General features: G+C 37.0%; 4 protein-coding genes, 2 non-coding genes and 1 pseudogene across 7 annotated transcripts; all 7 read left to right on the top strand.

The window, feature by feature from the left end:
- The first annotated feature begins 1,827 nt into the window (after positions 1–1,827).
- On the top strand, positions 1,828–3,709 carry LOC101309178 (probable aldo-keto reductase 1-like). Its single transcript, XM_004304696.1, has 7 exons — positions 1,828–1,884; positions 2,055–2,225; positions 2,332–2,535; positions 2,646–2,818; positions 2,972–3,068; positions 3,225–3,378; positions 3,519–3,709. The coding sequence occupies exons 1-7, from the start codon at positions 1,828–1,830 to the stop codon at positions 3,707–3,709; spliced, it is 1,047 nt and encodes a 348-aa protein (XP_004304744.1).
- Positions 3,710–4,098: 389 nt separating this feature from the next.
- Positions 4,099–4,169, top strand: TRNAG-GCC. The gene has a single exon. It is a non-coding gene; the product is annotated as a tRNA-Gly (tRNA).
- A 72-nt stretch (positions 4,170–4,241) lies between these two features.
- On the top strand, positions 4,242–7,780 carry LOC101302664 (probable aldo-keto reductase 1-like). Its single transcript, XM_004301997.1, has 8 exons — positions 4,242–4,375; positions 5,053–5,220; positions 5,386–5,595; positions 5,745–5,917; positions 6,081–6,180; positions 6,304–6,457; positions 6,966–7,138; positions 7,348–7,780. Exons 1-8 carry the CDS (start codon positions 4,316–4,318, stop codon positions 7,366–7,368), a joined length of 1,059 nt encoding a protein of 352 aa, XP_004302045.1. The 5' UTR covers positions 4,242–4,315; the 3' UTR covers positions 7,369–7,780.
- A 142-nt stretch (positions 7,781–7,922) lies between these two features.
- TRNAG-GCC lies at positions 7,923–7,993 on the top strand. Its single transcript has one exon. It is a non-coding gene; the product is annotated as a tRNA-Gly (tRNA).
- Positions 7,994–8,356: 363 nt separating this feature from the next.
- Positions 8,357–10,602, top strand: LOC101302369 (probable aldo-keto reductase 1-like). The gene is made up of 7 exons (XM_004301996.1): positions 8,357–8,595; positions 8,702–8,869; positions 9,033–9,239; positions 9,391–9,563; positions 9,733–9,829; positions 9,966–10,119; positions 10,249–10,602. The coding sequence occupies exons 1-7, from the start codon at positions 8,536–8,538 to the stop codon at positions 10,434–10,436; spliced, it is 1,047 nt and encodes a 348-aa protein (XP_004302044.1). The 5' UTR covers positions 8,357–8,535; the 3' UTR covers positions 10,437–10,602.
- Positions 10,603–16,461: 5,859 nt separating this feature from the next.
- On the top strand, positions 16,462–19,478 carry LOC101302084 (probable aldo-keto reductase 1-like). The gene is made up of 7 exons (XM_004301995.1): positions 16,462–16,625; positions 16,732–16,899; positions 17,130–17,333; positions 17,478–17,650; positions 18,547–18,643; positions 18,812–18,968; positions 19,066–19,478. The coding sequence occupies exons 1-7, from the start codon at positions 16,566–16,568 to the stop codon at positions 19,248–19,250; spliced, it is 1,044 nt and encodes a 347-aa protein (XP_004302043.1). The 5' UTR covers positions 16,462–16,565; the 3' UTR covers positions 19,251–19,478.
- A 2,675-nt stretch (positions 19,479–22,153) lies between these two features.
- Positions 22,154–24,550, top strand: LOC101301790 (annotated as a pseudogene). The gene is made up of 7 exons (XR_184840.1): positions 22,154–22,330; positions 22,444–22,611; positions 22,841–23,039; positions 23,145–23,317; positions 23,826–23,922; positions 24,097–24,253; positions 24,352–24,550. The product of XR_184840.1 is annotated as a probable aldo-keto reductase 1-like (transcript).
- Positions 24,551–27,392: the final 2,842 nt, after the last annotated feature.

Here is a 27,392-nt window from a genome sequence, read left to right as displayed (position 1 = left end):
ATCACATTATTGACATGATACATGTATATAAAAATTGGCTACTCCTTGATCTTTATCATAATGTGTTAGAAAAATGATCTCATTGATAATACTAGTTTCTTTTTGTATGGGTTTGAGGAAAGTTGCTAGATCACTCTTAGCTTGTTGATACTATATCACTACTTGATTAGTAAAATATCAGAGGAAATTAAAACATGAAAATCTTAATGGTAACAGAAAGTAATCGTTTAGCTTATGTATAGGCAATTAAATTATTAGGTAGGCAACCAAATTGTTAGGCTTTCCTAAGCGGCTGAGAAATTAAAATTGCTATCTAGTGTCAGCTGCTTTACATGGTAAATTAGAGATTGCGTTCAAGAAATATAAAGAAATTGATATTGGATAAGAATTTTAACACTGTAAATGAAATTACAAATAACAGATTGGAGTATGAATAGTCGTTATAAATGTTAGGGGCCGAGATGGTTATTCTTTCCCATACTTTCCTTTCTACTATAGAAATGGTTCTCAATTTTGTGCTTTATTTGGAAAACTGTTCATACTAAATTACGATGTTGATCCACATCATCAATTTTTAAAATAAATATATAAATATTTGCTTTTCTACGGTATGTTGTATGCACCCATAAATTTAGTTTAATATCTAAAATAAAAAAAAGATAATAACTGCGAAAGTCAATATTTTCAAAGTTTAACTACATTTTGACATGTCACGACCAACATATACTCAATGACACGATTAAAAGCAAAATCATATCAACAATTCACTTTTGAAAACTTTTATGCTATGTTCTAGCATTTATATTCTTTTTAATCAAATAATGATGTGTCCAACTTAAAAAACTTAGAATCAACAAGTCGTAAATAGTGCCACACTCCATTTCACAAACTTACATACGTCTACTCTAAATGGTAGACACGAACCAAACCGGCATCATTCGCCACCAATAAGTTGGAAATGGTATCTCAATAGCAGCCTTAACCACACAACGGGCGGCACAAGTACTCAACCTCCTCCTGCTTTGATTCTTCACCAAGATGACGATGTGGGACCTAACCCCGGTGCATACCCTTTTCCTTTCCTCCTATAAACCATTCTTCCTGCTCATGTTCACCATCACTTCATAAATTATCAGTCTCCACCCTATTCTAATTCAGTTGGTAAATTTGGCTGTTTCAAAAACTCAAACCAGATATTCTCTTTTGTGGTAAACTTGTTGACCATGGTAGAAATTACTGAGATTGATGTTTGGGTTTGGGATGCATGTAAAGTTAGAACCCTGGTTGTGTTTGTTTTGTAGGGACAAATATGATAACAAGAAACTCACTGATTGGTGATAATTGTGAGAGTGAAACTCATTGGAAACATATCAGAGCTATCCGGATATGATACCCACGTTGTCTGGGAACAATGCACTTTATAATTTGATGTGCTGCTCTTGGAAGATTGCAAGTGCACCAGAAAAGAGAAGGCAAAATTTCATCTTGAGTGGTTTAAGTTTGCAATCGGATATCCGGCTTTTGTGTAAGGAATTCTTAATTACCTCATGAGAACCTCTTTCAGTTCTAATAACGAGTCTATAATTTCCAGTTGAACAGTAGATAGAAGTATCGAAACATATAATGTATTGATGTTGTATGTGTGTATTAGTTCGATTCTGTTGTTATCTTGGAGTGATATCAAGTTATTAACAAGAATGACATAATCCATGCTGGCACACACAATTTACAAAATCAGAACTGTGCTTCAGAATTGAGCTCACAGAATTCATGATTTCCACTTCAGCACCGTTTAGGGAGGAAAGAAGAAGAGGAACGAGAGCAAGGATGGCTGCGGATACACTCCAAGTTCCGAGAGTGCAACTGGGAAGTCAGGGATTAGAGGTGAAACCCAATTTAAATTCTTGATTTTAATTAACAAAGATAATAAAATTTGTGGCTTTGTTAGTCATTCTTATAAGTCTATGTGACTAATAAATTATGGCATTTATAAATTATGACTAATAAAAAAGTGCCTGTCTTTCATATCGAATTTTGGTATGATGTAATTTCAGGTCTCCAAGCTTGGATTTGGGTGTACAGGGTTTACTGGAATCAACAATAGTGCTCCAGTCAGTGAAGAGCTTGTATTATCAATCATCAAGCACGCATTTGATAAAGGAATAACATTCTTTGATACATCAGATATTTGTGGACCACATACGAATGAAGTTTTGGTGGGAAAGGTATTCTATTTATCATCCATCTCACAAAGACATTCAATGTTTGATTAGCTCACTTGTCTTGTGATTTGTGAGATGACTAATAGTTGGCATGTTACAAGTGTTTCAGGCATTGAAGCAGTTGCCTCGAGATCAAGTTCAGCTGGCTACAAAGTTTGGTATGGTAAGAATTGAGCCTAATCAAGTTATAGTTAATGGCACTCCGGAATATGCCCGCTCATGTTGTGAAGCTAGTTTGAAGCGCCTTGCTGTTGACTACATCGATCTTTACTATCAGCACCGGATAGACACATCAGTCCCAATAGAGGATACTGTAAGCCCTCTTTTAACTGCAATCTTAGTGTATTTGTGATTTTCTCATTTTCCTCAAGTCTTTGTATTTTGAAATAATCTAACTAATAATTGCTATTGTCATAAGAGTAGATGGAAGAACTAAAGAAGCTGGTGAATGAGGGGAAGATAAAGTACATTGGATTATCTGAAGCTAGTGCAGAAACAATAAGGAGGGCATATGCAGTTCATCCTATTACTGCTGTACAAATGGAGTGGAATCTTTGGACTCGTGAAATTGAAGAAGAAATTGTCCCTCTTTGCAGGTAAACTCAGTTAAAACTACTGTTCTGTAATGCCTGACTGATCTTCCAATAACTTTATATATCTGTCTACGTTTCAGTGTTGGTGCTTACGTTGGCTCTAAATTTGAATCAAAGTTCCTCTATGTGTAATGTGTTTTGTTTGATGGAACATAGGGAACTTGAAATTGGGATAGTGACATACAGCCCTCTTGGTCATGGATTTTTCGCTGGCAAGGCAATGGTGGAAAGTTTGCCTGCAAATAGTTTTCTGGTAACCTATGTTAGAGACTTTGTGTATCTCTTCATGTCTGTCTAGTTATTATTATATGGGAAAGAGAACTGTAAAGACAGCTGCAACTTGTTATCTTCCTCTTGTTGCTCATGAGAGTAAGCTAGTTCATCTGATGGCTGCTAAATTTGTCATCAGCAATCACTTCCTCGTTGTCAAGGCGAAAACCTTGAGAAAAACAAGATTCTATATGATAAAGTACAATACTTGGCTGAAAAACATGGATGCACCCCTGCACAACTTGCACTTGCGTGGATTGTTCATCAAGGTGATCATGTGGTACCTATCCCTGGTGTGTGCCCCCATTTACCTTTCCTTAGTTCATCTTCTAATTCAGAGTACTTATGTTCTGAACGAAATTGATCAAGGGCACTGTACCTTGATGGATATTGTAGTAGTTCAACATACTGAACTCTGCTTGTGTTTTTGTAGGGACAACTAAGACTGAGAATATTGATGCTAATGTTGATTCCTTGAGAGTGAAACTCACTAAAGAAGATATACAGGAGATATCTGAAATGATACCCATCAACGCAGCCACAGGAAATAGAGTATCCGAAAGTCTTATTCGCTGTTCCTGGAAGTTTGCAAATACACCACCAAAAGCTAGCAATGTGACTTAAAGAAGCCTTTATTCATAACATAGATGAGAGTCTTTGACGCTGCTGCATCTTTATATTCTTAACATTCTGGTGTTGGTTTGTGGCGAAATTGAAGTCCGTTGGAGCGGATTAATCCATATTAAGTGCAAACAAGCTATCACCTGCACTAGTTTGGTGCACAGTTTAACAAACTGGTGAATGTTGTTGATTCTCATCTTGTAGCTCAAGATGAATTTGATATTATGATACTAGTACATTACTTGATAAACTAATCTTAGTTTCAAGCATGTTTTCCATTAGTATTTCTGTCCATTTCAATCTCCATGATGGATCTGAAAGTAAGCATTGTTTGCAGCTCAAAGAAGAGCTGTCGTTTCATATTGTTTTAACCAAGCCAATGGAGCATCAAAGCACCAGTGGTCTAGTGGTAGAATAGTACCCTGCCACGGTACAGACCCGGGTTCGATTCCCGGCTGGTGCAAATCTTTTCTTGTTTATTTTATCTTTTTTGAAATTATATATAATAATATTCTCATTCCCTACCAACCACTTCACAGTTCACACACAGTCCACCAAACTGCCAGAATCTTGGAACAGAGAGAAGAAGAGTCAGAAAATATTGAAAGGATGAGTGAAGCTAGCAAGATCCAAATTCCCAGGGTCAAATTGGGCAATCAAGGCCTTGAGGTAACTTACACTACAACTTCCTAAACACCCATTAGCAAAAACCAGGTTCTGTTTAACTTCATAAATGTAAGAAAGTTGAATTCTTTGATAAATATGTTTAATAATTTACAGGGTATTTGATCTGTGGTATTGAACTGAGTTTCAAACTTTACTGGGTTACTGTACTTTATAAATGTTGACTTCTTGATCCCTGTGACTTAGTGTTGTGATGGTTGAGCTTTGTTGCTACATGATCAGTGATGTGGGAAACTTGAATCATAACATAGATCAGAGTTTGTAGCTATTTCTTAAATTTATTGAGCCTATTCTCAAGGGATAGAGTTCAAACCCCCATTAGCATTTGGGATGGATCAGCAATCCCAGAAAGAGAATTTAGAGCAAGGAAGAAGGAAGGATCTGTAATGAATGAAATGTGGGAATCCTTGTTCTTTGTTTCTCACAAACTGTAAAAGTGATTGCAAATTTATTCCTCTTCAACCGAGTGTATCGATGATAAAAGTGAGATGTGTACCGTTTCATCCATCGGTGCACAGGAGTGGCACTGATGTTTTATTCAATTAACTTAGTTTCTAACAATGCGTAGTTTCTATTGTTGGAAGTGTGCTCATTCGTTTTGATAAACTTCTTCCAATTTTTTTTCCTGAAAAATACAAGATTCCTAAATTCCTTGTCTTCAGGTCTCAAAAATGGGGTTTGGATGCATGGGCCTCACTGGAGTCTACAACTCTCCTGTTTCTGATGAGGATGGAATCTCAATAATAGTAGCTGCTTTCAATAAAGGAATCACTTTCTTTGACACAGCTGATGTATATGGACCGCATACAAATGAACTTCTTGTTGGGAAGGTATGCAACTCTAAATCGACTCGCTCAATTACACCAACTCCAGTGGATAGAATTTCTGTATTGCTTAATCTTTCAATGTATTGAAGTCCTATTATCATGATATGATTGATATCTATTGTTAATATTCTGATTTCTGTAATTCTGACTGCAACAATCATTTTCTAGGCGCTGAAGCAGTTGCCAAGAGAAAAAATTCAATTAGCCACAAAGTTTGGTGTTGTTTTTGGAGGAGTGGATCCTCCTGGTGTTACAGCCAAGGGTACTCCGGAGTATGTCAGGTCATGCTGTGAGGCTAGCTTGAAGCGTCTTGATGTGGACTACATTGATCTGTATTATCAACATCGGGTGGACACTTCGGTGCCTATAGAGGAAACTGTAAGTGTTTCTCACCTATAGTCAACTAGAAAGTGGAATACATTAGTACCATTAATTCTGCATATTATAGTCAGATGTTCACTTGTAGATGTAATTTTGAATTTCTTGAAAGAAACTGATACAATGTTTTTGTTTTTCTTGAAATTTAGATGGGTGAGCTGAAGAAACTGGTGGAAGAAGGAAAAGTAAAATATATAGGGTTATCTGAAGCCAGTCCAGACACCATAAGGAGGGCACATGCAGTTCATCCCGTCACAGCTCTACAAATGGAGTGGTCTCTCTGGACTCGTGAAATTGAGGAAGAAGTCGTTCCACTTTGCAGGTATTTATTCAAAACCCATTCTAGGTTCGTAAAACTGATTTTGTTATTCCATTTCTAAAACAAATGGAGATGGTTATCCCCCTTGTATCCAGTGTTCCTTTTACCTCAAATGCTTAATGTTCTAAAACTGTTGAAGAGTAATAACTCTAATTATCAAATACAGGGAGCTTGGTATTGGAATAGTACCATATAGTCCTCTTGGTCGTGGCTTTTTTGGAGGCAAAGCAGTTGTGGAAAGTTTGCCTTCAAATAGTGCCCTCTTGGTAGTTCTCGTTATGCATTCTGTCATATTTCATTTTTTTGGTAGATTAAATAATTCTTCACATTTGCTAAAGAAATTGATTTCAGTTGTTGCTTGAATCATTTCCTGTTTTCTGCTTTGTAAGTCGACACATCCTCGGTTCATAGGAGAAAACTTGGAGAAGAACAAGAATATTTACAATCGAATGGAAAGTCTTGCTAAAAAGCACCAATGCCTTACTGCTCAGCTAGCACTAGCATGGGTTCTCCACCAAGGAGATGATGTTGTACCTATCCCAGGTGAGTCATCATTGCATATTTATTCTATAATATAAAATCAGAATCTTCTATGCTACATCTTTAACTCTGATACTGATTGTTTGCATGGAAATGAATGTATGCATCTCTTTGAAATGGTTGGTTGTTGTATGGAATATCAAAACTATAGAAGGTGTTCGTTTCGCCTTTTGTACTGACTAGTCTTGTACATCAAGACCTGTAAGAGTAGTTCATTTTCCTTTACATCTATTATGATCTTATAGAAATAAGGTCATAAAATCGCCACACATGGATACTGCTGAGTGAACTCAGTACCGAATTTCAGTTGTTGAATAATGAGGCAAGAAATGCAACCGCTTACAATCACTGTTATAGTTTCTTCTTCAATAAGAAGTAACAAGAGATCAGAATTTTGTGATGCTCCCCATGACTTGGTTGCTATGGTTTGTTTGCACATGTATTGCCTCACTCGACTACATTGATGAAACCCACATTGTTAAATCATGTTGAAATTCCATTTCCACTGCAGGGACAACAAAGATTAAGAACCTGGATGTAAACATTGGCTCCTTGAAGGTGAAACTTGGGGAAGAGGACTTGAAAGAAGTTTCTGGTGCTGTGCCACTCGACCAAGTCGCTGGTGAGAGAACTTATGTAACTCTGAGGCATTTGCAGTGGAAATTCGCCAACACTCCCCCGAAGGTCTGAGGACTTTGACACTATATGTATTCTATTGTGTGCAATTTGGCCAAATGAAGTGAAACTTGCAATTTACTTATATACTGTAACCCACAATATAAGAGGGCTCTACATATGATGTGTTTTCTTTCTGGCACGAACTAGAGATGATCACGTTTCCTTTTGAATCTTTCTTATTTTTTTGACTTGAATCTTTCTTATTACAATCTCAGAAGTTACTAAACCATCAATAGGAATGCCAGCATAAACAGTAGGGAGGCGAACCCCGTTAGTTGGGAGGCCCTGTACTCTTGGATTGTTCTAGGGAGCTATCGATGCTGCTCAGTGAGCATACATCTCCCATTCAGTTCATGTGGAAAGCTATGCTGGTTAAACGCCACATTCGCTCTTAACTTGCAATCCAAGTCTCATCCATACCATCACCAGTAGCATTCTCTGCATTTCCGATCAGACTCCGGTCCTAAAACTGCTCGACTTCTAACTGCAGCCGGACCTTTTACCATTCCAGTTAGAAGCTCAACATCTATATTGAACTCAAACTTTTTTGTTAGTAATATACCCTAATATTGGTCTGCAAAGAAGTTGAAGTTCTTTGGAGCACACATAATTACATGAGTGAATACTCCAGAATGAAGTTCATAATTTGAAACATGGTAACTTTCTTCAGATAATTTACAATGATCATTAATATGATGATAGTTCTCATGGTTTTTTACTTGATTGAACTGAGTTTTAAGTTTAAGATAAAATGGAGTAAGTATTTTACTTTAGCCAAGTGAGCATAATAGCACCAGTGGTCTAGTGGTAGAATAGTACCCTGCCACGGTACAGACCCGGGTTCGATTCCCGGCTGGTGCATCTTTCCTTTTTGGCTTTATTTTTCATTTTGATAGTTTTATTCCATTTCGACTTCCACTATGACCTATTTGAATACTCATTGGAAAGTCCAAATTCAATCTGTGTTAAATAATCACATCTCTTCAAGACCGTCACTATATAAGTTGAATTCTTCAAGTGAAAAGATTCAAACTTCATTAGAAAATATACTGATTGATGTGATATATTTTGATTTGTGTAGCTTCTTAATGTGGTGGCTGTATTCAAATCGATCTTTCAGGGTGGCTTTATTCAAATCGATCATCAAATGTTGACTTCTTGATGTCTGTAACATAATCAGTGATGTTTGAGACATATACTTGTGTGGTCAGTGATGTTTGTGACATATTCAGTGATGTCAGTAATGTTTGAACCTCTACTGCTATATAACCAGTTATGTGGGAAGCATTAATCCTAAGTTCCTAACACAGAAATAGATCCTTGTTGCTGTTTCTTCATTCTCTAAAGCCACTTTGAGTTCAATTTCCTGTTCAGTTTCCTGAAAATAGAAACAGAAGAAGAATATGGCTGAGGAGAAGGGAATACAGATTCCGAGAGTTAAACTTGGAACTCAGGGATTGGAGGTATAGCCGATCCATGTTTGTAATGATGTTCATTCTTTTTGATAAAGTTCTTCCATTTCTTTTCTGGATTGATTTGATCAAGAATTCTAATATGCTTGCTCTTCAGGTCTCAAAAATGGGGTTTGGATGCATGGGCCTAACTGGAGTCTACAACTCTCCTGTTTCTGATGAGGATGGAATCTCAATAATAGTAGCTGCTTTCAATAAAGGAATCACTTTCTTTGACACAGCTGATGTATATGGACCTCATACAAATGAACTTCTTGTTGGGAAGGTTGGTAATCAGTTCCTGAATTTTCCTACTTACATAACTACATCAATTCCAGTAGTGGGAATATCTTTACTGCTTAAACTATAATGTACTAGGATATTTTTTGTTATATTTTGATTTCTGTAGTTCTAAGCTAGCAGTGCACATTTTTTTTTGGGTGTTCTAGGCATTGAAGCAGTTGCCAAGAGAAAAAGTTCAATTGGCTACAAAGTTTGGTATTGCTGGAATAATGGATCCTCCTAGCATCAAAATCACTGGTACTCCGGAGTATGTCAGGTCATGCTGTGAGGCTAGCTTGAAGCGTCTTGATGTGGACTACATTGATCTGTACTATCAACATCGGGTGGACACTACGGTCCCTATAGAGGAAACAGTATGTGCTCATCATCTTCATTAAACTGGAAATTTTAACATGCTAGAAGCAGTAAAGATCTGCATATTGTATAGTACCACCTGTATAAATAATGGTAATTTTGGTGAAAAGCTCTTGGTTACACACTTGTAATTTGTTTTTCATTGTTTAGATGGGCGAGCTGAAGAAACTTGTGGAAGAAGGAAAGATAAAGTACATTGGTTTATCTGAAGCTAGTCCGGACACAATAAGAAGGGCGCATGCAGTTCATCCCATCACGGCTCTACAAATGGAGTGGTCACTCTGGACTCGTGATATTGAAGAAGAGATTGTTCCACTTTGCAGGTATGTTGTGTTACAGACCAACTCAAAGTGATTTCCTTATTCCATTTCTGTAAGGGAAAAAAATTGGGAAGGCCTTGGAGATGCTTTAGCTTTAGCAAATAGACTGCATGTAATGCTTATGGAAATGATCTGTAATATGTATGTCATGATGTAATGTAATCTTGTGCAGGGAGCTTGGCATTGGTATAGTTCCATATAGTCCTCTTGGTCGTGGGTTTTTTGGAGGCAAAGCAGTTGCAGAAAGTGTGCCTTCAAATAGTTTTGTGGTAGATGTTCTTTGTTATTTGTTCTGTTTAATCTGTTGTGGAAGGACAGAGAAATTTAGTTGATTGCACTCTAATTCGTTTCTGCTTAAGAAAAATTATACCGGTAACTGAATCATTTTTCTTTTCTCTGTTTTAGTCATCCCATCCTCGGTTTGTAGGAGAGAACTTGGAGAAGAACAAGACTATTTACAATCAAATGGAAAGCCTTGCTCAAAAGCACCAATGCCTTACCTCTCAACTAGCATTAGCATGGGTTCTTCACCAAGGAGATGATGTTGTACCTATCCCAGGTTAGTCATCATTTCCATATTTGTTCTCAACATATGGATTCTAAGAGTACTTGTTCATTGTCCTTTCATCTGTTATGTTCTTAACTTCTTATATATCAAGATCATACTGACATTCCGGATCCACTGCAGGAACAACAAAGATAAAGAACCTCGACGCAAACATTGGCTCCTTAAAGGTGAAACTTGGGGAAGAAGACTTGAAACAAGTTTCTGGTGCTGTTCCACTAGACCAAGTGGCCGGTGGTAGAAATTATGGAAACCTGATGCAATTGGAATGGAGATTCGCCAACACTCCTCCAAAAGAATCCAAAATCTGATAGCTTTAGAGTTCCATCTTATGAAATTGATCCACATGAATTAAAATTTGCTGCTTCTTTTCGTAGGACACCAACACAATAAAAGAGGGCTCCATGCCTCCAATATCATGTGTAATTTTCCTCCTTCAATATATTCAGTTCAACTTCTTGAACACTAATTCATATCACATTTGTTCAAAAGCTCCTCTTACATAATCTGAGAAAGTTCAATTCTTTGATGGAAAATAAATTGAAACTTTTTTTTTTTTTAACAGGAATAAATTGAAACTTCTGTGTGGTATATATTGTAAAGAATATTATGTATCTTATATATTAAGCGAAGCGGGGGAATATATGAAGCCACGTACAGCCGCAATAAATCACCTGTTTCGGATTTCCATGTGCCAAACCTGTGCCTGTCAATTAGAAACTAACACGTAGATTTCCACTAAACAAACTTAACGGGACTCTACCTCCATTAGTTTTGATTATTATTAATTTTTTACTGAAGATAATATCAAAAATATTTCTTTCTTCCTTCTCAAACCATGTGAAAATCCTCTCCATCTTCCCATCTCTTTCTCAAACTCTACCCAAGTCTATTCCCAGAAATCCCAGGTCACAAAAATTCACTCATTTGATCACAACCAGGTGAACCAGCTCACTCACAATTTAATCTTTCACTCAAACAAATCCCTAATCACTCACTTCAATTTAAGATTTATTATTTGTTTTTTGGTAATAGTTAACGGAGGCAAGTAGGGTATTAGATTAATGATGACGTGACGAATTCTTATTTGCGGCACAGGATTGGCATAAGAAAAATGGGTACAGGTGATTTTCTTCCGCAGCAAAGCTTTAAAATGGGTACAGGTGGCATGTATGGGAATTGTGGTCAGAATTGTTAAAAATGCTAATATGATTGCTCAGATTTGCAATTATAGTTAAAACCGAAAGAGTTGTAATTTAGGGCTCTGTAAGAATTCTGTAATCTGAAATTTGGTAGCTTGAAATCAAGCTTTGCTCTAAAAGATAAATGAGTCCCTCTCATGTTAAAGCTTGGTACTTCTTTTTATTTTTTTTATCATCATTGTCTATTTTCAAGAGACCTGGCTTCTTTGGTTTGATTGGGTATTGGAAACTACATATATGTTTCCCTACAATCTAATTTGTAAAGTTGCATTCCATAGCAGCTGCGTTGACTGTTTAAAGGTTACAACTATCAGATTTGTAAAGGTTGCATTCCCTAGCAGTTTGTGATTGAAATTATTTATCTGTTTACATGTACAATGAATATACACAACTTAGCAAGAAAGATGGCTTTGGTTATCGATTTGTGTTTCAAATTATCTGCATGTCAATATAAATGTATAATTAATATGATTAGTAAATCTAAGGTTAAGACACATTATCAACCGAAGGTTATATAGTAACAGTGGCATAACAACCAAACATTTAGTAGGCATGAAAAAATCCTTCAGCACGCGCGAAGCACGTGTTAAAAGGCTAGTTCAATATAATAGATTCCATGTATATTTTCTGTACATTTAGGAGATTGCCTAGTATCTCTAGTTTGTAGGCATTTGATAATTGTACGCTAAGTTTGCTTGCTTGTATATAAACTCTCTGTATCAATGAGAATATTCATTTAGTCTCAATATTATCTTTTCTATATATATCAGAGTGGGACTTTATTTAGTATATATATGATAGTATATGTAAGGCCTCTGCAATGTAATGTTGTTTTTTTTTTTTTTTTTAGTTCATCTGTTGTCAAAGAACATATGTTGTGCGGTAGCATCAGTCACTCTGTCCTTCAAGGGTGCATATTCGGCTCTATGTTTGTGTGCTTTAGCTTTCGAGTTCTACTAGTAACGGTCCGACGACGGTAGCAAAAAGCCACCCTAGAATTGGGTTTGGCGGGTATAATGTTGAGCATAGGGCCTCATCTTGGAGTTAGGATTGTCAGACTCAAATCGAGGATCTCTTAATCTATATCACAACCAACTTTTATTCAATTAAATTAGCGTTAATTTCATTTAGAATCGATTAGTTTGATTTGATTAGTTTATTCATTTTTCATACATTCTTTGTGAATTCAACCTAACACGTATAACTCTGGACTAAAACTATTTGTGCTTTTTCAGGTAACATTTTAATATACTTCAATGACTTAATTAACTAATTTTGAATGTGTGGTAGAAAACTATTGCAAAGTATAATATTTGGAAAAGAACTCTTCAAATGAGGCTCTGCCCTGTAAAACTACCGGTATAGAGTTGTTTCAGAAAAACATGGACCACATCACATTTCAAGTATTTCTAAAATTAGATTTTCCACCACCACGTTAATGTTATGTCTCCACGTGTGAATAGTGGTTTTTCAGCTGTAAACACAAAATTTTCAGTCTCTATATAAACATTTAATTGTGATCTTTAAAGAAAATTTAGTAACGTTCAATCATAAGTGGATATTTGTGAAGTAACTCTTTGACATTTGAAGATCACAAATCTATGAATGTCAAGAAAGATTTTGAAATCCTTTGTGATCTTGCCTCGAAATCAAGTCTTTTTTTCTTTTGTCATATATCATCACGTTTAACTCAATCATATGGCTACCATTTGTTCTTTACCAAGAATTAGCCATACTATAGTCGTCATCACCTTGTTTTTCTTTCATCTTGGATACTACATTGTTACAGCAACAACCAATATCCACAATATCAAGGGTGGATTTAGCGCCCATCTTATCCATAAAAATTCTCCCAAATCACCATTGCCCAAACAAAGAAACAACAAAGTTTCTCGACGGTTGATCGGTCCAGACGTTCTCGAAGCACCAATGAAACTCGATACCAACTTCGAACGTATTATGAAGTTCTCAATGGGAACTCCGCCTATCGATATTCATGCAATTACTGATAGTGGTAGCGATCTAGTATGGACGCAGTGTGAGCCGTGCAATGCTTGTTACAAGACCAAGTTTGGTGTTTTTGACCCAAGAAACTCATCAACTTATAAGAACATTACCTGTCGGTCAGGGGATTGTAGACTACTTGGCGAATCCTATACCTCGAGTTTAGCAAGAGTGTGTAAAAAAGAACCTTCTACAAATTGCGTGTACATGTACAGTTATGCAGACGGGACATACACAGTAGGTAATCTTGGTAGAGAAACAATTTCGTTGAAATCCACTACAGGTAACATTGTGATCCTAAAAGACATTATCTTTGGGTGTGGGACTACGAACAATGACACTTTTAGCACTGGAAATGAAATGGGAGTTATAGGGCTTGGGCGTGGGCCCTTGTCATTTGTCTCTCAAATTGCTCCTTATGTTGGAGGCAGGAGATTCTCTCATTGTTTGGTGCAAGATCCCAATTTAGAAAGCAATATCTATTTCGGGAACGGAAGTGAAGTTTTGGATGAAGGGGTGGTGACAACACCTTTAGTCGATCATACGACCTTTTATTATGTGACGGTATCAGGAATTAGCATCGGAAATGATTTTCTTCCATTTAACTCAAATGGTACCCTGTTAAAGAAAGATAACATGTTGATCGACTCAGGTACACCTTTTCCACGACTACCAAAAGATCTGTTTGACCGGGTGGTAACTAAGCTACAAAAGGCAGTTCCATTAAAGTCAGTCGTAAATAAAATCTATGGGTTGGATACCCTTTGCTTTATTACCACGACGCCTTTAGAATTGCCAAGAATTGCTTTACATTTTGAGGGTGGTGGCGAAGTGCTGTTGAGCAATAAGGTGTTAACAGCTCACGAGAATGGGATGTATTGTCTTGTATTCGTGGGCGGCACTGATGACTTTGGCTATTTTGGGGGCATGCTTCAGACAGATTTATTAATTGGTTTTGATTTGGATAAAAACGTAGTATCCTTCAAGCCAACTGATTGCATAGACTACAACAAAAATAATTAATTGCCTAAACTTTTTTACTCATGGTGCTACAATTTTGTAGCAATTTGTATTTATGAATTTTGATCTAGGAAGGTCAAAAGTCATTGTAGATATCTACATTATATGGAAATATGGTAAAAAGGAATGTAAAAATGGTAAAGACACGTTTGATTTTATTTAAAGAAGAAGCACACTACAACCATCAAATTGATATAAGAATCCCATTACAAGTCAACAAATTACCAACCAACCAAAAAAAAAAAAAAAAAAAAAACCCTTAGGAGTAGTCATCACCTAAAGAGATGAATATAAACAAAATTAAGCAAATACTCACGGATCCAATTCAAAATTTGCTTGTGTTTGAGTGCAGCATGCAATACCCATACCCAAATTAACTCTTCAGAGCAAATGAATTAATGAAGAGACAGAGGAATAAAAGAGAGATAAATTTGCTTGTGTTTGAGCGCAGCATGCAATACCCATACCCAAATTCATTCTTGAGAGCAAATGAATTAATGAAGAGACGGAGGAATAAAAGAGAGATGAGGAATGAAAAAAAGATGAAAAACGACCTGACATCTCTCATACAGACCACCATTACTGTGTGAACCAGAGTGAAGGAGAGAAAGCAGGTGTTAAGTTGAGACACTAAAAAGGAGTACTCAAGTTGACACCAGCTAAGGAGGTGAAATTGAAAAACAGGTCATAAATAGTCTCATTAAATTTTGTACCTCTTGTTATCAAACGTATCCCAAAGTCTTATTTAAGATCAACTCAATTAGTACTGTCAAACAAACGTGCACTTAGGGTTAGTAAAACAGATCGAGTATCTCACTTGTCCGGCGGCGCCCTCGCGCTAGCATTAGCTTTTGGTCTCATTGGTGTAGGTGGGATGCTTTTAAGCGAGTATTGGGTTGCCTTGGTTTTGTTGATATGCTATTTTGGTGACATCATTCATGGGGATAAGTGTTCTCATTTTGATGTTGCATGGTTGTTAACATGTGGGTGGATTGCCTTTGCACGTGGTCTGGTGGTTTTTGAACATGGTGTTAAAGAAAGTTAATTGGTTCGGTTTATTGTTGGTAGCAATGTTGTATTGTTACTCTTAGACTTGAGTAGCTCGTGTCGAGCATAAAATTTTAGAACTAAAATTCAGTTTACCTCCATGAGGTTTGAGAGTAACTTCATGTTAATCCCTATACTTTCAATTTCATCAGTTTATCCCTCAAACTTTTGAATTTTTCTCAACCGTGACCAATGTCCTATCTTCTGTCAAAATCAGACGTTAACTGCTGATAATTTTAAACTTAACTGTGGGGCTCGTATCTAGAATTAAAGGTCAATTTAAACGAAATATGAGAATTTGGGCACGGTAGACAGAAATTGAAGAGTTCAGGAGGTAAACTGATGAAATTAAAAATATAGGGACTAACATAAAGTCATCCCCAAACCACAAGGGGTAAACTGAATTATCTTCTATCAAAATCAGACATTAACTGCTGATAATTTTAAACTTAACTGTGGGGCCCGTATCTAGAATTAATGGTCAATTTAAACGAAATATGAGAATTTGGGCACGGCAGATAAAAATTAAAGAGTTCAAGAGATAAACTGATGAAATTAAAAATATAAGGTCTAACATAAAATCATCCTCAAACCACAAAAAAGTAAACTAAATTTAATTCAAAATTTAATTAGAGATTTGACCCTTTTTGCTCAAGAATCTTATTTTCGGGGACCAAAAGATGTATGGTATACACTGTTTTGTGACTTTTGCCATCCTTGCAATAATGCCCAAGTAAGCAGTAAAGCCAACTAGGGAAGACATGCATAAGCAGTGATGTCAATTATTGCTTAACTTCTTTTTTTTTGGTAAACAATTATTACTTAACTTGATAAGTATCAAAAAACTTGTTAAGTAGTGGTGGCACAATGACATAATCACTTACCGAAAGAAAAGCCATAGTGACATATTGCTCTAACAAGGATAAGATACTTTGAAGTTGGAAATAGTCAATGAGAACTAGATACTAATCATACTATGACATTCAGACCAAAAAATAAATAAATAAATCATACTATGACATAGTCAATGATGTCACTTGCCAGTGTGTGGGTACAATTTTAAACACAGCAGATTTAAGAGTGTTCTGTAAATCTTCTTCAGTCTTCACAGTCCCATTCCCAGTTTCACAACTCAGTAGTAATCATTCGCAGGAAGAGATCGAAGAAATGGCTGAACAGAAGGAAATACAGGTCCCAAAGGTTAAACTAGGAACTCAAGGACTTGAGGTCAGATATAATCCTCCTGCATTTTCTTTCATTCCTGAATAATTAACTTCCTTCGAGTAGCTTTTTTTGGTTTATTTCTTATATTCAATAATTGCATTAACTTCAGGTTTCAAAATTGGGGTTTGGATGCATGGGATTGACGTTTGCCAAGTCTCCTGGTGCTGAAGATGATGGAATCTCCATTATAAAGCATGCCTTCAGTAAAGGAATCACTTTCTTCGACACATCTGATATATACGGAACTGATCATGCCAATGAAATTCTTGTTGGCAAGGTACGTAAGATAACTTGATGATTAGATGATTTGATCGCACCGTCGCTGGTGAACTTTCCTTAAAAGCATTTGTCCAAGTGTTTTTGAGAGATTATCAAATGCAATGTGAATTTTTGTTGCTGAATTCTGTTACTATCAAAGTCCAGTTCCACAAATGGGGTAGTTAGTTTGAGGAAACATCACAGATTGTGGTAATGAGAGGCAGACTAATTTTCTGCATGTTGTTTTAGGCCCTGAAGCAGTTGCCAAGGGAAGGGGTTCAACTAGCATCGAAGTTTGGTATTGTAAGCTTAGGACCTCCTCGCTTGGTGGTGAAGGGAACTCCGGAGTATGTCAGGTCATGCTGCGAGGCTAGCTTGAAGCGTCTTGGTGTCGACTACATTGACCTCTACTATTATCACCGCATTGATCAAACGGTGCCAATAGAGGACACTGTAAGTTTGAAATCAAACTGTAATTTTCATTTGAACATATGCATAGTACCAAACTCCCAATACACAGAACAATTTCGAGCATCCGAAACAACCCCAGATGGAAATGTGACAAGATACTTGCTCTTTTTTCTTGTTGGATTTTAGATGGGAGAGCTGAAAAAACTTGTGGAAGAAGGAAAGATCAAGTATATTGGGTTATCTGAAGCCAGTCCAGACACAATAAGGAGAGCACATGCTGTGCATCCCATCACAGCTGTGCAAATGGAGTGGTCTCTTTGGACTAGAGATATTGAAGAAGAGATTATTCCACTTTGCAGGTATAAAATTAATTCATTTCAAGATTAATATTTATGTATAAACTTTATTTTTTGGTAGGATCAACGCAGTATCCCTTACTATATATAGACTGAGAAAATGTTCAAATTAATTGTCATCATTAATTCTTTGAATTCACCATTAACTTGTAAGCTATATATTTAAATGAAGAGCATAAAGCACAACAAAAATCTACACATTTTAAACAAGGACTCGTATAAGAGTATATGATATACAGATCAAACAAATATCTCATGATCAGCATTATTTGGGACATTGTCTAGAGTTAAAATCTTCCCATTCTCTTTTGTACATAAAGAGAGAGGCCTTCCAGTTCTAGAGTTAAAATCTTCCCATTCTCTTTTGTACATAAAGAGAGAGGCCTTCCAGTTCTTTGTGCATTTGAATAATTCAACAAGAGATGCTCAGGTGTTATTGCAGATTAATCTGTGAGATTCCCCTTAAAGTTTTTCGAAGACATGTGTCTTTCCAACTAGAAAGTGAAATGGGATGATGATAGTTCTTTCATTCTCACAAATAGATTCACCTATCACATTGTCTTTGATACTATGACAGATCAGTTTGAGAGTATACGTACAATTTTATTATTATTAGTTGAATCTTCTTTAATTTCTTCTAATATCTCATATATTTAATCAGAGTAGCGGACATACAAGAACAAATGCAGAAATGAGGGACAGAGGTGTACGTATGGGCTGGTATCAGATGAAAATGAATGATGTAAACATCATACATATTGTGTAGATTTAGGAATGCAATATGAATATAAAGATTTCATGCACAATATTGGCGTTTTTCCATTCCATCACACTATTCTTCGATTCCCATATCACATGTACATCGATCAATCTTTAATTCTCATAATCACATGATGCAGGGAGCGTGGCATTGGAATAGTTCCATATAGTCCTCTTGGTAGTGGTTTCTTCGCAGGCAAAGCAGTTGCCGAAAGTTTGGATCCAAATGATCTTGCGGTACAAATCGTCTTCTCCCTTACATTAATCTCTTCTCAAATTCTATGACAAACTTAAAACACACGTCCATGATAGCATACGTCTAAACAGAGAGCTCTGTAATTCAGAAACAGAGCATTTCATTATGGCATTAGTATGTGACATAATCTTGGATTTTGTAAATACCAGGCCGCACATCCTCGGCTAACTGGAGAGAACTTGGAGAAGAACAGACGCATATACCAGGCAATAGAAAGCCTTGCTACAAATAAGCACCGTTGCTCTCCTGCTCAACTAGCACTGTCGTGGGTTCTCCACCAAGGTGATGACGTTGTACCAATCCCCGGTGAGTCTGAGAACCTCTTCGTCGATCTTCAAGTTAAATATGCAGACGACAAAGATTATAATACTTTGAACTAATTTCCACATACATATACATGCAGGGACAACAAAGATTAAGAACCTGGATACCAACATTGGCTCCTTAAGTCTGAATCTGAAGGAAGATGACCTCAAAGAAATCACTGGAGCTGTTCCACTAGACGAAGTAGCTGGCGATAAAATTTTTCCAAGCGCGAGTCATGTGCAATGGAAATATGCCAACACTCCTCAAAAGACTCTGAACTAGTTCATCTCAATCTTGAGTTCTTGACTATATCATCAGTAATATGTGTGTTTGAGGCAAACGAAACTTCTCGTTGATAAGTAAGTTAAATGTGGAATGTCATATCCCATTTGTACTTCTTCGAGTAGTATCAGATGTGGGGAACATATTTTCTCTACGCCACGCTGTGTGACATGCAAGTTTCATTGTAATGCTACTAGTTATTATGAATAAAGTGTTATCGTTTCCAATAACAAAATAATATATATATATATATATATATATATATATATACTTAGTGATATTTGAACTGCATTATACAATTTTATACTGGAAGTAACACAAACTCATTAAGGATTTAGATTTCTCGACTTATCTTAAATTTCTTGATGTTGCTTCTTTGTCTACATCATGCATGTATTACATTTTTTTTCCCAATAAATGTGTGTGTGCATGTGTATATTAATTGAACCCTAAATCACAGTTCATTTGTCATCATAAGGAAGACTAAAGATTTCATTATATGACCTCTTACTGTATAATTAACCTAATAATGGTTTCAATCAAGAAAACCCTAATGGTTTCATAGTTAATTACATGACCAAGTTTGGTGTTTTTGACCCGAGAAACTCATCAACTTATAAGAATATTACCTGTCGGTCAAGGGACTGTAAACTACTTGGCAAATCCTATACCCCAAGTTTAGCAGGAGTGTGTAAAAAAGAACCTTTTACAAATTGCGTGTACATGTACAGTTATGCAGACGAGACATACACAATAGGTAATCTAGGTAGAGAAACAATTTCGTTGAAATCCACTACAGGTAACATTGTAATCCTAAAAGACATTATCTTTAAGTGTGGGACTACGAACAATGACACTTTTAGCACTAGAAATGAAATGAGAGTTATAGGGCTTGGGTGTGGGCCCTTGTCATTTGTCTCTCAAATTGCTCCTTATTTTGGAGGCAAGCAAGATCCCAATTTGGAAAACAAGATCTATTTCGGGAACAGGAGTGAAGTTTTGGATGAAGAGTGATGACAACACCTTTAGTTGATCATACGACCTTTTATTATGTGACGGTATCATGAATTAGCATCGGAAATGATTTTGTTCCATTTAACTCAAATGGTACCCTGCTGAAGAAAGATAACATGTTGATCGACTCAGGTACACCTTTTCCACGACTACCAAAATATATGTTTGACCGGTTGGTAACTAAGCTACAAAAGGCAGTTCCATTAGAGTCAATCGTAAATAAAAACTATGGGTTGGATACCCTTTGCTTTATTACCACGACGCCTTTAGAATTGCTTTACATTTTGAGGTGGTGGAGAAGTGCCGTTGAGCAATAAGGTGTTAACAGCTCGTGAGAATGGGATGTATTGTCTTGCAATCGTGGGTGGCACTATGACTTTGGCTATTTTGGGGGCATGCTTCAGACAGATTTATTAATTGGTTTTGATTTGGATAAAAACGTAGTATCCTTCAAGCCAACTGATTGTAGAGACGACAACAAAAATAACTAATTGCCTAATCATTTTTACTCGTGGCGCTATAATTTTGTACCAATTTGTATTTATGAATTTTGATCTAGGAAGGTAAAAAGTCATTGTAGATATCTACAATGGAAATGGTAAAAAGGTGGAGAGGATCTAAGGAGGTCGTCCGCACGCCCTTAAAGTGCAGACGTTCCTCTGTTCTCTACCATACGGCTTCGACAACGGCGCACCTTCACCCTAGCGGCCTCCAGTAGCGTCCCCGATCATTTTCCCTTCCCGACGAGTCCGCCGAATTAGTTTTCCAGTGAGATCGATTTGGTTCGAAGTTTTGGGTGATCTCACTAGAAAACTAGAATTCGGCGGACTCGCCGGGGAGGGAAAGTGATCGGGGACGTTGCTATAGACCGCTTGGGTGGAGACGCGCTGTCGTCGGAGCAGTACGGTGGAGGACGGAGGGATGTCCGCACTTTAAGGGCTATGTAGACGTCCTCTCTGGATCCCGACTGGGTAAAAAAGAATGTAAAAATGGTAAAGGCACGTTTGATTTTATTTAAAGAAGAAGCACACTAGAACCATCAAACTGATATAGGAATCCAATTACAAATCAACAAATTACCAACCACGAAAAAAAAAAAAACCTACGGAGTAGTCATCATCTAAAAAGTCTCATTTGCTCTGCAAAAACAAGAGGCTTATGGTTAGGAAAACATATTGAGTATCTCGCTTGTCTGGTGGTGCCCTCGCGCTAGCATTGGCTTCTGGTCTCATTGGTGTGGGTGGGATGCTTTTAAGCGAGTGTTGGGTTGCCTTGGTTTTGTCGATATGCTACTGTGGTGACATCATTCATGTGGATAAGTGTTTTCATTACGATGTTGTTTAGTTGTTAATATGTGGGTGGATTGTCTTTGCACGTGATCTGATAATTTTTAAACACGATGTTGAAGAAAGCTAATTGACTTGATTTATTGTCAGTTGCAATGTTGTTTTGTTACTCTTAGACTCGGGTAACTCGTCGATTATAAAATTTGGTTCGAGGTCAGATCCATTTGACTCAAGAATGTTGCTTTTGGTGACAAAGCGCCGGCGAGTTTGTATTGGAAGCCTCTGGCTTTGGACCCAAATGATAAAGATATATGGTAAACACTGTTTTGTCATCCTCCCAATAATGCTCAAGTAAGGTGTACCTCTGCAAGCGGTAAAGCCAAGACATGCATGTGCAGTGATGTCAGTTATTACTTTGTTAAGTAGTGGCACAATGACATAATGACTTACCATAAAAAGAGCCATAGTGACATAGTGCTCTAACTCTAACGAGGGAGAAATACTTTGAAATAGTCAACGAGAACTAGATACTATGACATAGTCAATGATGTCACTTGCCAGTGTGTGAGTACATATATAACCACAGAATCATATGGCCAAACTGCAATTTCAAACACAGCAGATTTTAAAGAGTTTTGTAAATCTTGAACTTCACTCTTCACAGTCCCATTCCCAGTTTCACGACTCAATAGTAATCATTTGAAGGAAGAGATCGAAGAAATGGCTGAACAGAAGGAAATACAGATCCCAAAGGTTAAACTAGGAACTCAAGGATTTGAGGTCAGATATAATCCTCCTGCATTTTCTTTCATTCCTGAATAATTAACTTCCTTTCAGTAGCTTGATTTGTTTGGTTTATTTCTAATATCCGATCATGGTATTAACTTCATCAGGTTTCAAAATTGGGGTTTGGATGCATGGGATTGACGTTTGTCAAGTCTCCTGGTGCTGAAGAGGATGGAATCTCCATTATAAAGCATGCCTTCAGTAAAGGAATCACTTTCTTCGACACATCTGATATATACGGAACTGATCATGCCAATGAAATTCTTGTTGGCAAGGTAAGTAAGATAATTTGATGATTTGATGATTTGATCACACCTTCGCTGGTGAACTTTCCTTAAAGCATTTGTCCAAGTGTTTTTGAGAGATTATCAAATGCAATGTGAATTTTTGTTACTGAATTCTGATACTATCAAAGTCCAGTTCCACAAATGGGGTAGTTAGTTTGAGGAAACATCACAGATAGTGGTAATGAGAGGCAGACTAATTTTCTGTATGTTGTTTTAGGCCCTGAAGCAGTTGCCAAGGGAAGAGGTTCAACTAGCAACGAAGTTTGGTATTGTAAGCTTAGGACCTCCTCGCTTGGTGGTGAAGGGAACTCCGGAGTATGTCATGCTGCGAGGCTAGCTTGAAGCGTCTTGGCGTCAACTACATTGACCTCTACTATTATCACCGCATTGATCAAACGGTGCCAATAGAGGAAACTGTAAGTTTGAAATTAATTTTCATTTGAACATATGCATTTAGTACCAAAACAACCCCAGATGGAAATGTGATAAGATACTTGCTCTTTTTTCTTGTTGGATTTTAGATGGAAGAGCTGAAGAAACTTGTGGAAGAAGGAAAGATCAAGTATATTGGGTTATCTGAAGCCAGTCCAGACACAATAAGGAGAGCGCATGCTGTGCATCCCATCACAGCTGTGCAAATGGAGTGGTCTCTTTGGACTAGAGATATTGAAGAAGAGATTATTCCACTTTGCAGGTATATAATTAATTCATTTCAACATTAATATTTATGTATAAACTTTTTTCTGGTAGAATCAAACACAGTATCCGTTACTATATACATGTGTCTTTCGAACTAGAAAGTGAACTGGGATGATGATAGTTCTTTCATTCTCACAAATAGATTCACCTATCACATTGTCTTTGATACCATGACTAGCTTGAGAGTATACGTACAATTTTATTATTAGTTGAATCTTCTTTAATTTCTTCTAATATCTCATCTATTTAATCAAAGTAACATTGATAAGGACATACAAGAACTAATGCAGAAATGAGGGACAGAGGTGTACATGTGGGCTGGTATCATCAGATGAAAATGAATGATGTAAACATCATACAGATTGTGTAGATTTAGGAATGCAATATGAATATAAAGATTTCATGCACAATGTTTGCGTTTTTCCATTCCATCATACTATTCTTCGATTCCCATATCACATGTACATCGATCAATCTTAAATTCTCCTGATCACATGGTGCAGGGAGCGTGGCATTGGAATAGTTCCATATAGTCCTCTTGGTCGTGGTTTCTTCGCAGGCAAAGGAGTTGTCCAAAGTTTGGATCCAAATGTTCATGCGGTACAAATCGTCTTCTCCCTTACATTGATCTCTTCTCAAATTCTATGACAAACTTAGAACACACGTATAGAGCATGATATAGTATACGTCTAAACAGAGAGATCTGTAATTCAGAAAAAGAGCATTTCATTATGGCATTACTATGTGACATAATCTTGGATTTTGTAATACCAGGCCGCACATCCTCGGCTAACTGGAGAGAACTTGGAGAAGAACAGACACATGTACCAGGCAATAGAAAACCTTGCTACAAATAAGCACCTTTGCTCTCCTGCTCAACTAGCACTGTCGTGGGTTCTCCACCAAGGTGATGACGTTGTACCAATCCCCGGTGAGTCTGAGAACCTCTTCCTCGATCTTCAAGTTAAATAATGCAGACGACAAATATTATAGTACTTTGAACTAATTTCCACATACATATACATGCAGGGACAACAAAGATTAAGAACCTGGATACCAACATTGGCTCCTTAAGTCTGAATCTCAAGGAAGATGACCTCAAAGAAATCACTGAAGCTGTTCCACTAGACGAAGTAGCTGGTGATAAAACTTATCCAAGCTCGAGTCATGTGCAATGGAAATATGCCAACACTCCTCAAAAGACTCTGAACTAAATCATCAGTAATATGTGTATTTGAGGCAAACGAAGCTTCTCTATGATAAGTAGGTTAAATATGGGGATATCATATCCCATTGTACTTCTTTGAGTAGTATCATATGTGGGGAACTTATTTTCTCTACGCCACACTGTGTGACATGCAAGTTTCAATGTAATGCTACTAGTTATTATGAATAAAGTGTTATCGTTTCCAATAACAAAATAATATATACTCAGTGATATTTGAACTGCATTATACAATTTTATACCGGAAGTAACACCAACTCACTAAGGATTTAGATCATTCTGAACTTATCTTAAATTTCTTGATGTTGCTTCTTTGTCTACATCATGCGTGTATTACATTTTTTTCCCAATAAATGTGTGTGCATGTGTATATTAATTGAACCCTAAATCACAGTTCCTTGTCGGTGAGCCGTGGCGTGGTTGGTTAAGGTGGTTAACTAACAACTTTGACGTCATGGGTTCAAACCTCATTGACATATATTGGGTGTGTGAGTTATTTAATAAAAAAATTTATAAAAAAAAAAAAAAAAACAAAATCTTCTTNNAAGAAGAANAANAATCTCTATANANCTACCTCTTATNTATAACTACTATAGTTCGTATACANAAACCTAAACCTATCCTACGCCTAATCTCCTAGCTCTGATAGAGACCCAGAGAGAGCGAGAGAGAGAGAGAGAGTAGTTACAGAAGTGAAACAGAATATATATAAAATCAAGCTCAAGATGTGTGAGGCTATCGATCAGGTTCTATTTTAATTCAATTTTTGAGCAGTAATAATCACATTTAAAGTACATAAACACAAAATCAACTTGAAAAAGATCGTTCAGACCTTTTTATTCCTTCAGAGATAGACATAACAGAAATTTATGCTTGTTTCGTCCCACTTATTGGGTTTAGGCTCAGAACAGCTTCATCCTCACGTAGCTGCTCTAGTTCCTCCACCGGCAACGTCACCGTAACCATCCTCGCGAGCTCTCCTTCGGGAGATGGCATCACCATTATCAACCCTTCCCCTTCCACATTTCCGACATGATACGACACGTGTACGGGCCTCCTCTCCGTATTAAACACAGCTGTGTGCATCAACGGCGTATTCCCAGTACTACCAGGAAACTCAGTCATATTCTCCATGCTCATGCATGTCAACTCGGGGCCATACATCCTAAAAGGTACCCTAGACTCACCTCCCTCTCCATTTCTGGACTCAAACCAGTCTATAGCAGACCAAAACTCCTCCTCCCCCTGACTCGAGATATGGCGGTGCACGGCTCCGGCTGCTTAAACAGAATTATACTGGTTAATTGAATCAGTTTTCTTTTCTATGTTCTAGTCATCCCATCCTCGGTTCGTAGGAGAGAACTTGGAGAAGAACAAGACTATTTACAATCAATTGGAAAGCCTTGCTCAAAAGCACCAATGCCGTACTCCTCAACTAGCATTTGCATGGGTTCTTCACCAAGGAGATGATGTTGTATCTATCCCAGGTGACTCATCATCATTTCCATATTTGTTCTCAACAATGAAAACATGACTTCCAAAATTATGGATTCTAAGAGTAATTGTTCATTGTCCTTTTCATCTGTTATGTTCTTAACTTCTTATATATCCCTGTCATACTGACATTCCGGTTCCACTGCAGGAACAACAAAGATAAAGAACCTAGACGCAAACATTGGCTCCTTAAAGGTGAAACTTGGGGAAGAAGACTTGAAACAAGTTTCTGGTGCTGTTCCACTAGACCAAGTGGCGGGTGGTAGAACTTATGGAAACCTGATGCACTTGGAATGGAGATTCGCCAACACTCCCCCAAAAGAATCCAAAATCTGATAGCTTTAGAGTTCCATCTTATGAAATTGATCCACATGAATTAAAATTTGCTGCTTCTTGTCGTAGTACACCAATATAATAAAAGAGGGCTCCATGTAATTTCCCTCCTTCAATATATTCAGTACAACTTCTTGAACACTAATTCACATCACATTTGCTCAAAAACTCCTCTTACATAATCTGAGAAAGTTCAATTCTTTGATGGAAAATAAATTGAAACTTCTGTGTGGTATCAGAGTGGGACTTCATTTAGTATATATATGATAGTAAATATAAGGGCTCTGCAATGTAATGTGGTTTTTGTAGTTCATCTGTTGTCATAGAACATACATTGAAAGCAGGATCTTTTTCGGGAACAAAGAAGATAAGAGTGCGTGGTGGCGAATATCCGTTGACAGAAGAACACTTACTGTCTAGACATGAAGAGGCCAATGCATTTTGCATTCGAATAGCAAACAACACTGAAGGTATGCAACTTCGTCACAAAACATGGTCAGTCTGCCTACATATGCAAAGTATGCAAACTCAGTTTGGTTGATGTGCAAAAGAAGGAATTAAACAGGATAAAAAGAATGGATATATGAATCTAAAATGAAGGCTAAGATGACAAAGTTACTTGCTGATAAAGTAACAAATATGTTGTGAGGTAGCGTCAATCACTCTGTCCTTCAAGGGTGCAGATTCGGCTCTATGCTTGTGTGCTTTATCTTTCGAGTTCTACTAGTAACGGTGCGACGACGGTAGCGAAAAGATCCTAGAATTGGGTTTGGGCATTATGTTGAGCATAGGGCCTCATCTTGGAGTTAGGATGGTCAGACTCAAATCTAGGATCACTTAATTTTGCATCACAACCAACTTTTATTCAACTAAATTAGCGTTAAATTCATTTAGAATCGATTAGTTTGATTTGATTAGTTTATTCATTTTTCATACATTCCTTATGGATTCAACTTAGCACGTGTAACTCTGTACTAAAACTATTTGTGCTCTTTCAGGTAATATTTTAATACACTCT

The sequence above is a fragment of the Fragaria vesca genome, linkage group LG6 (genome assembly GCF_000184155.1).
Source record: "Fragaria vesca subsp. vesca linkage group LG6, FraVesHawaii_1.0, whole genome shotgun sequence".
Classification (NCBI taxonomy): Eukaryota; Viridiplantae; Streptophyta; class Magnoliopsida; order Rosales; family Rosaceae; genus Fragaria; species Fragaria vesca.
This window is presented reverse-complemented; position numbering and strand designations above follow the sequence as displayed.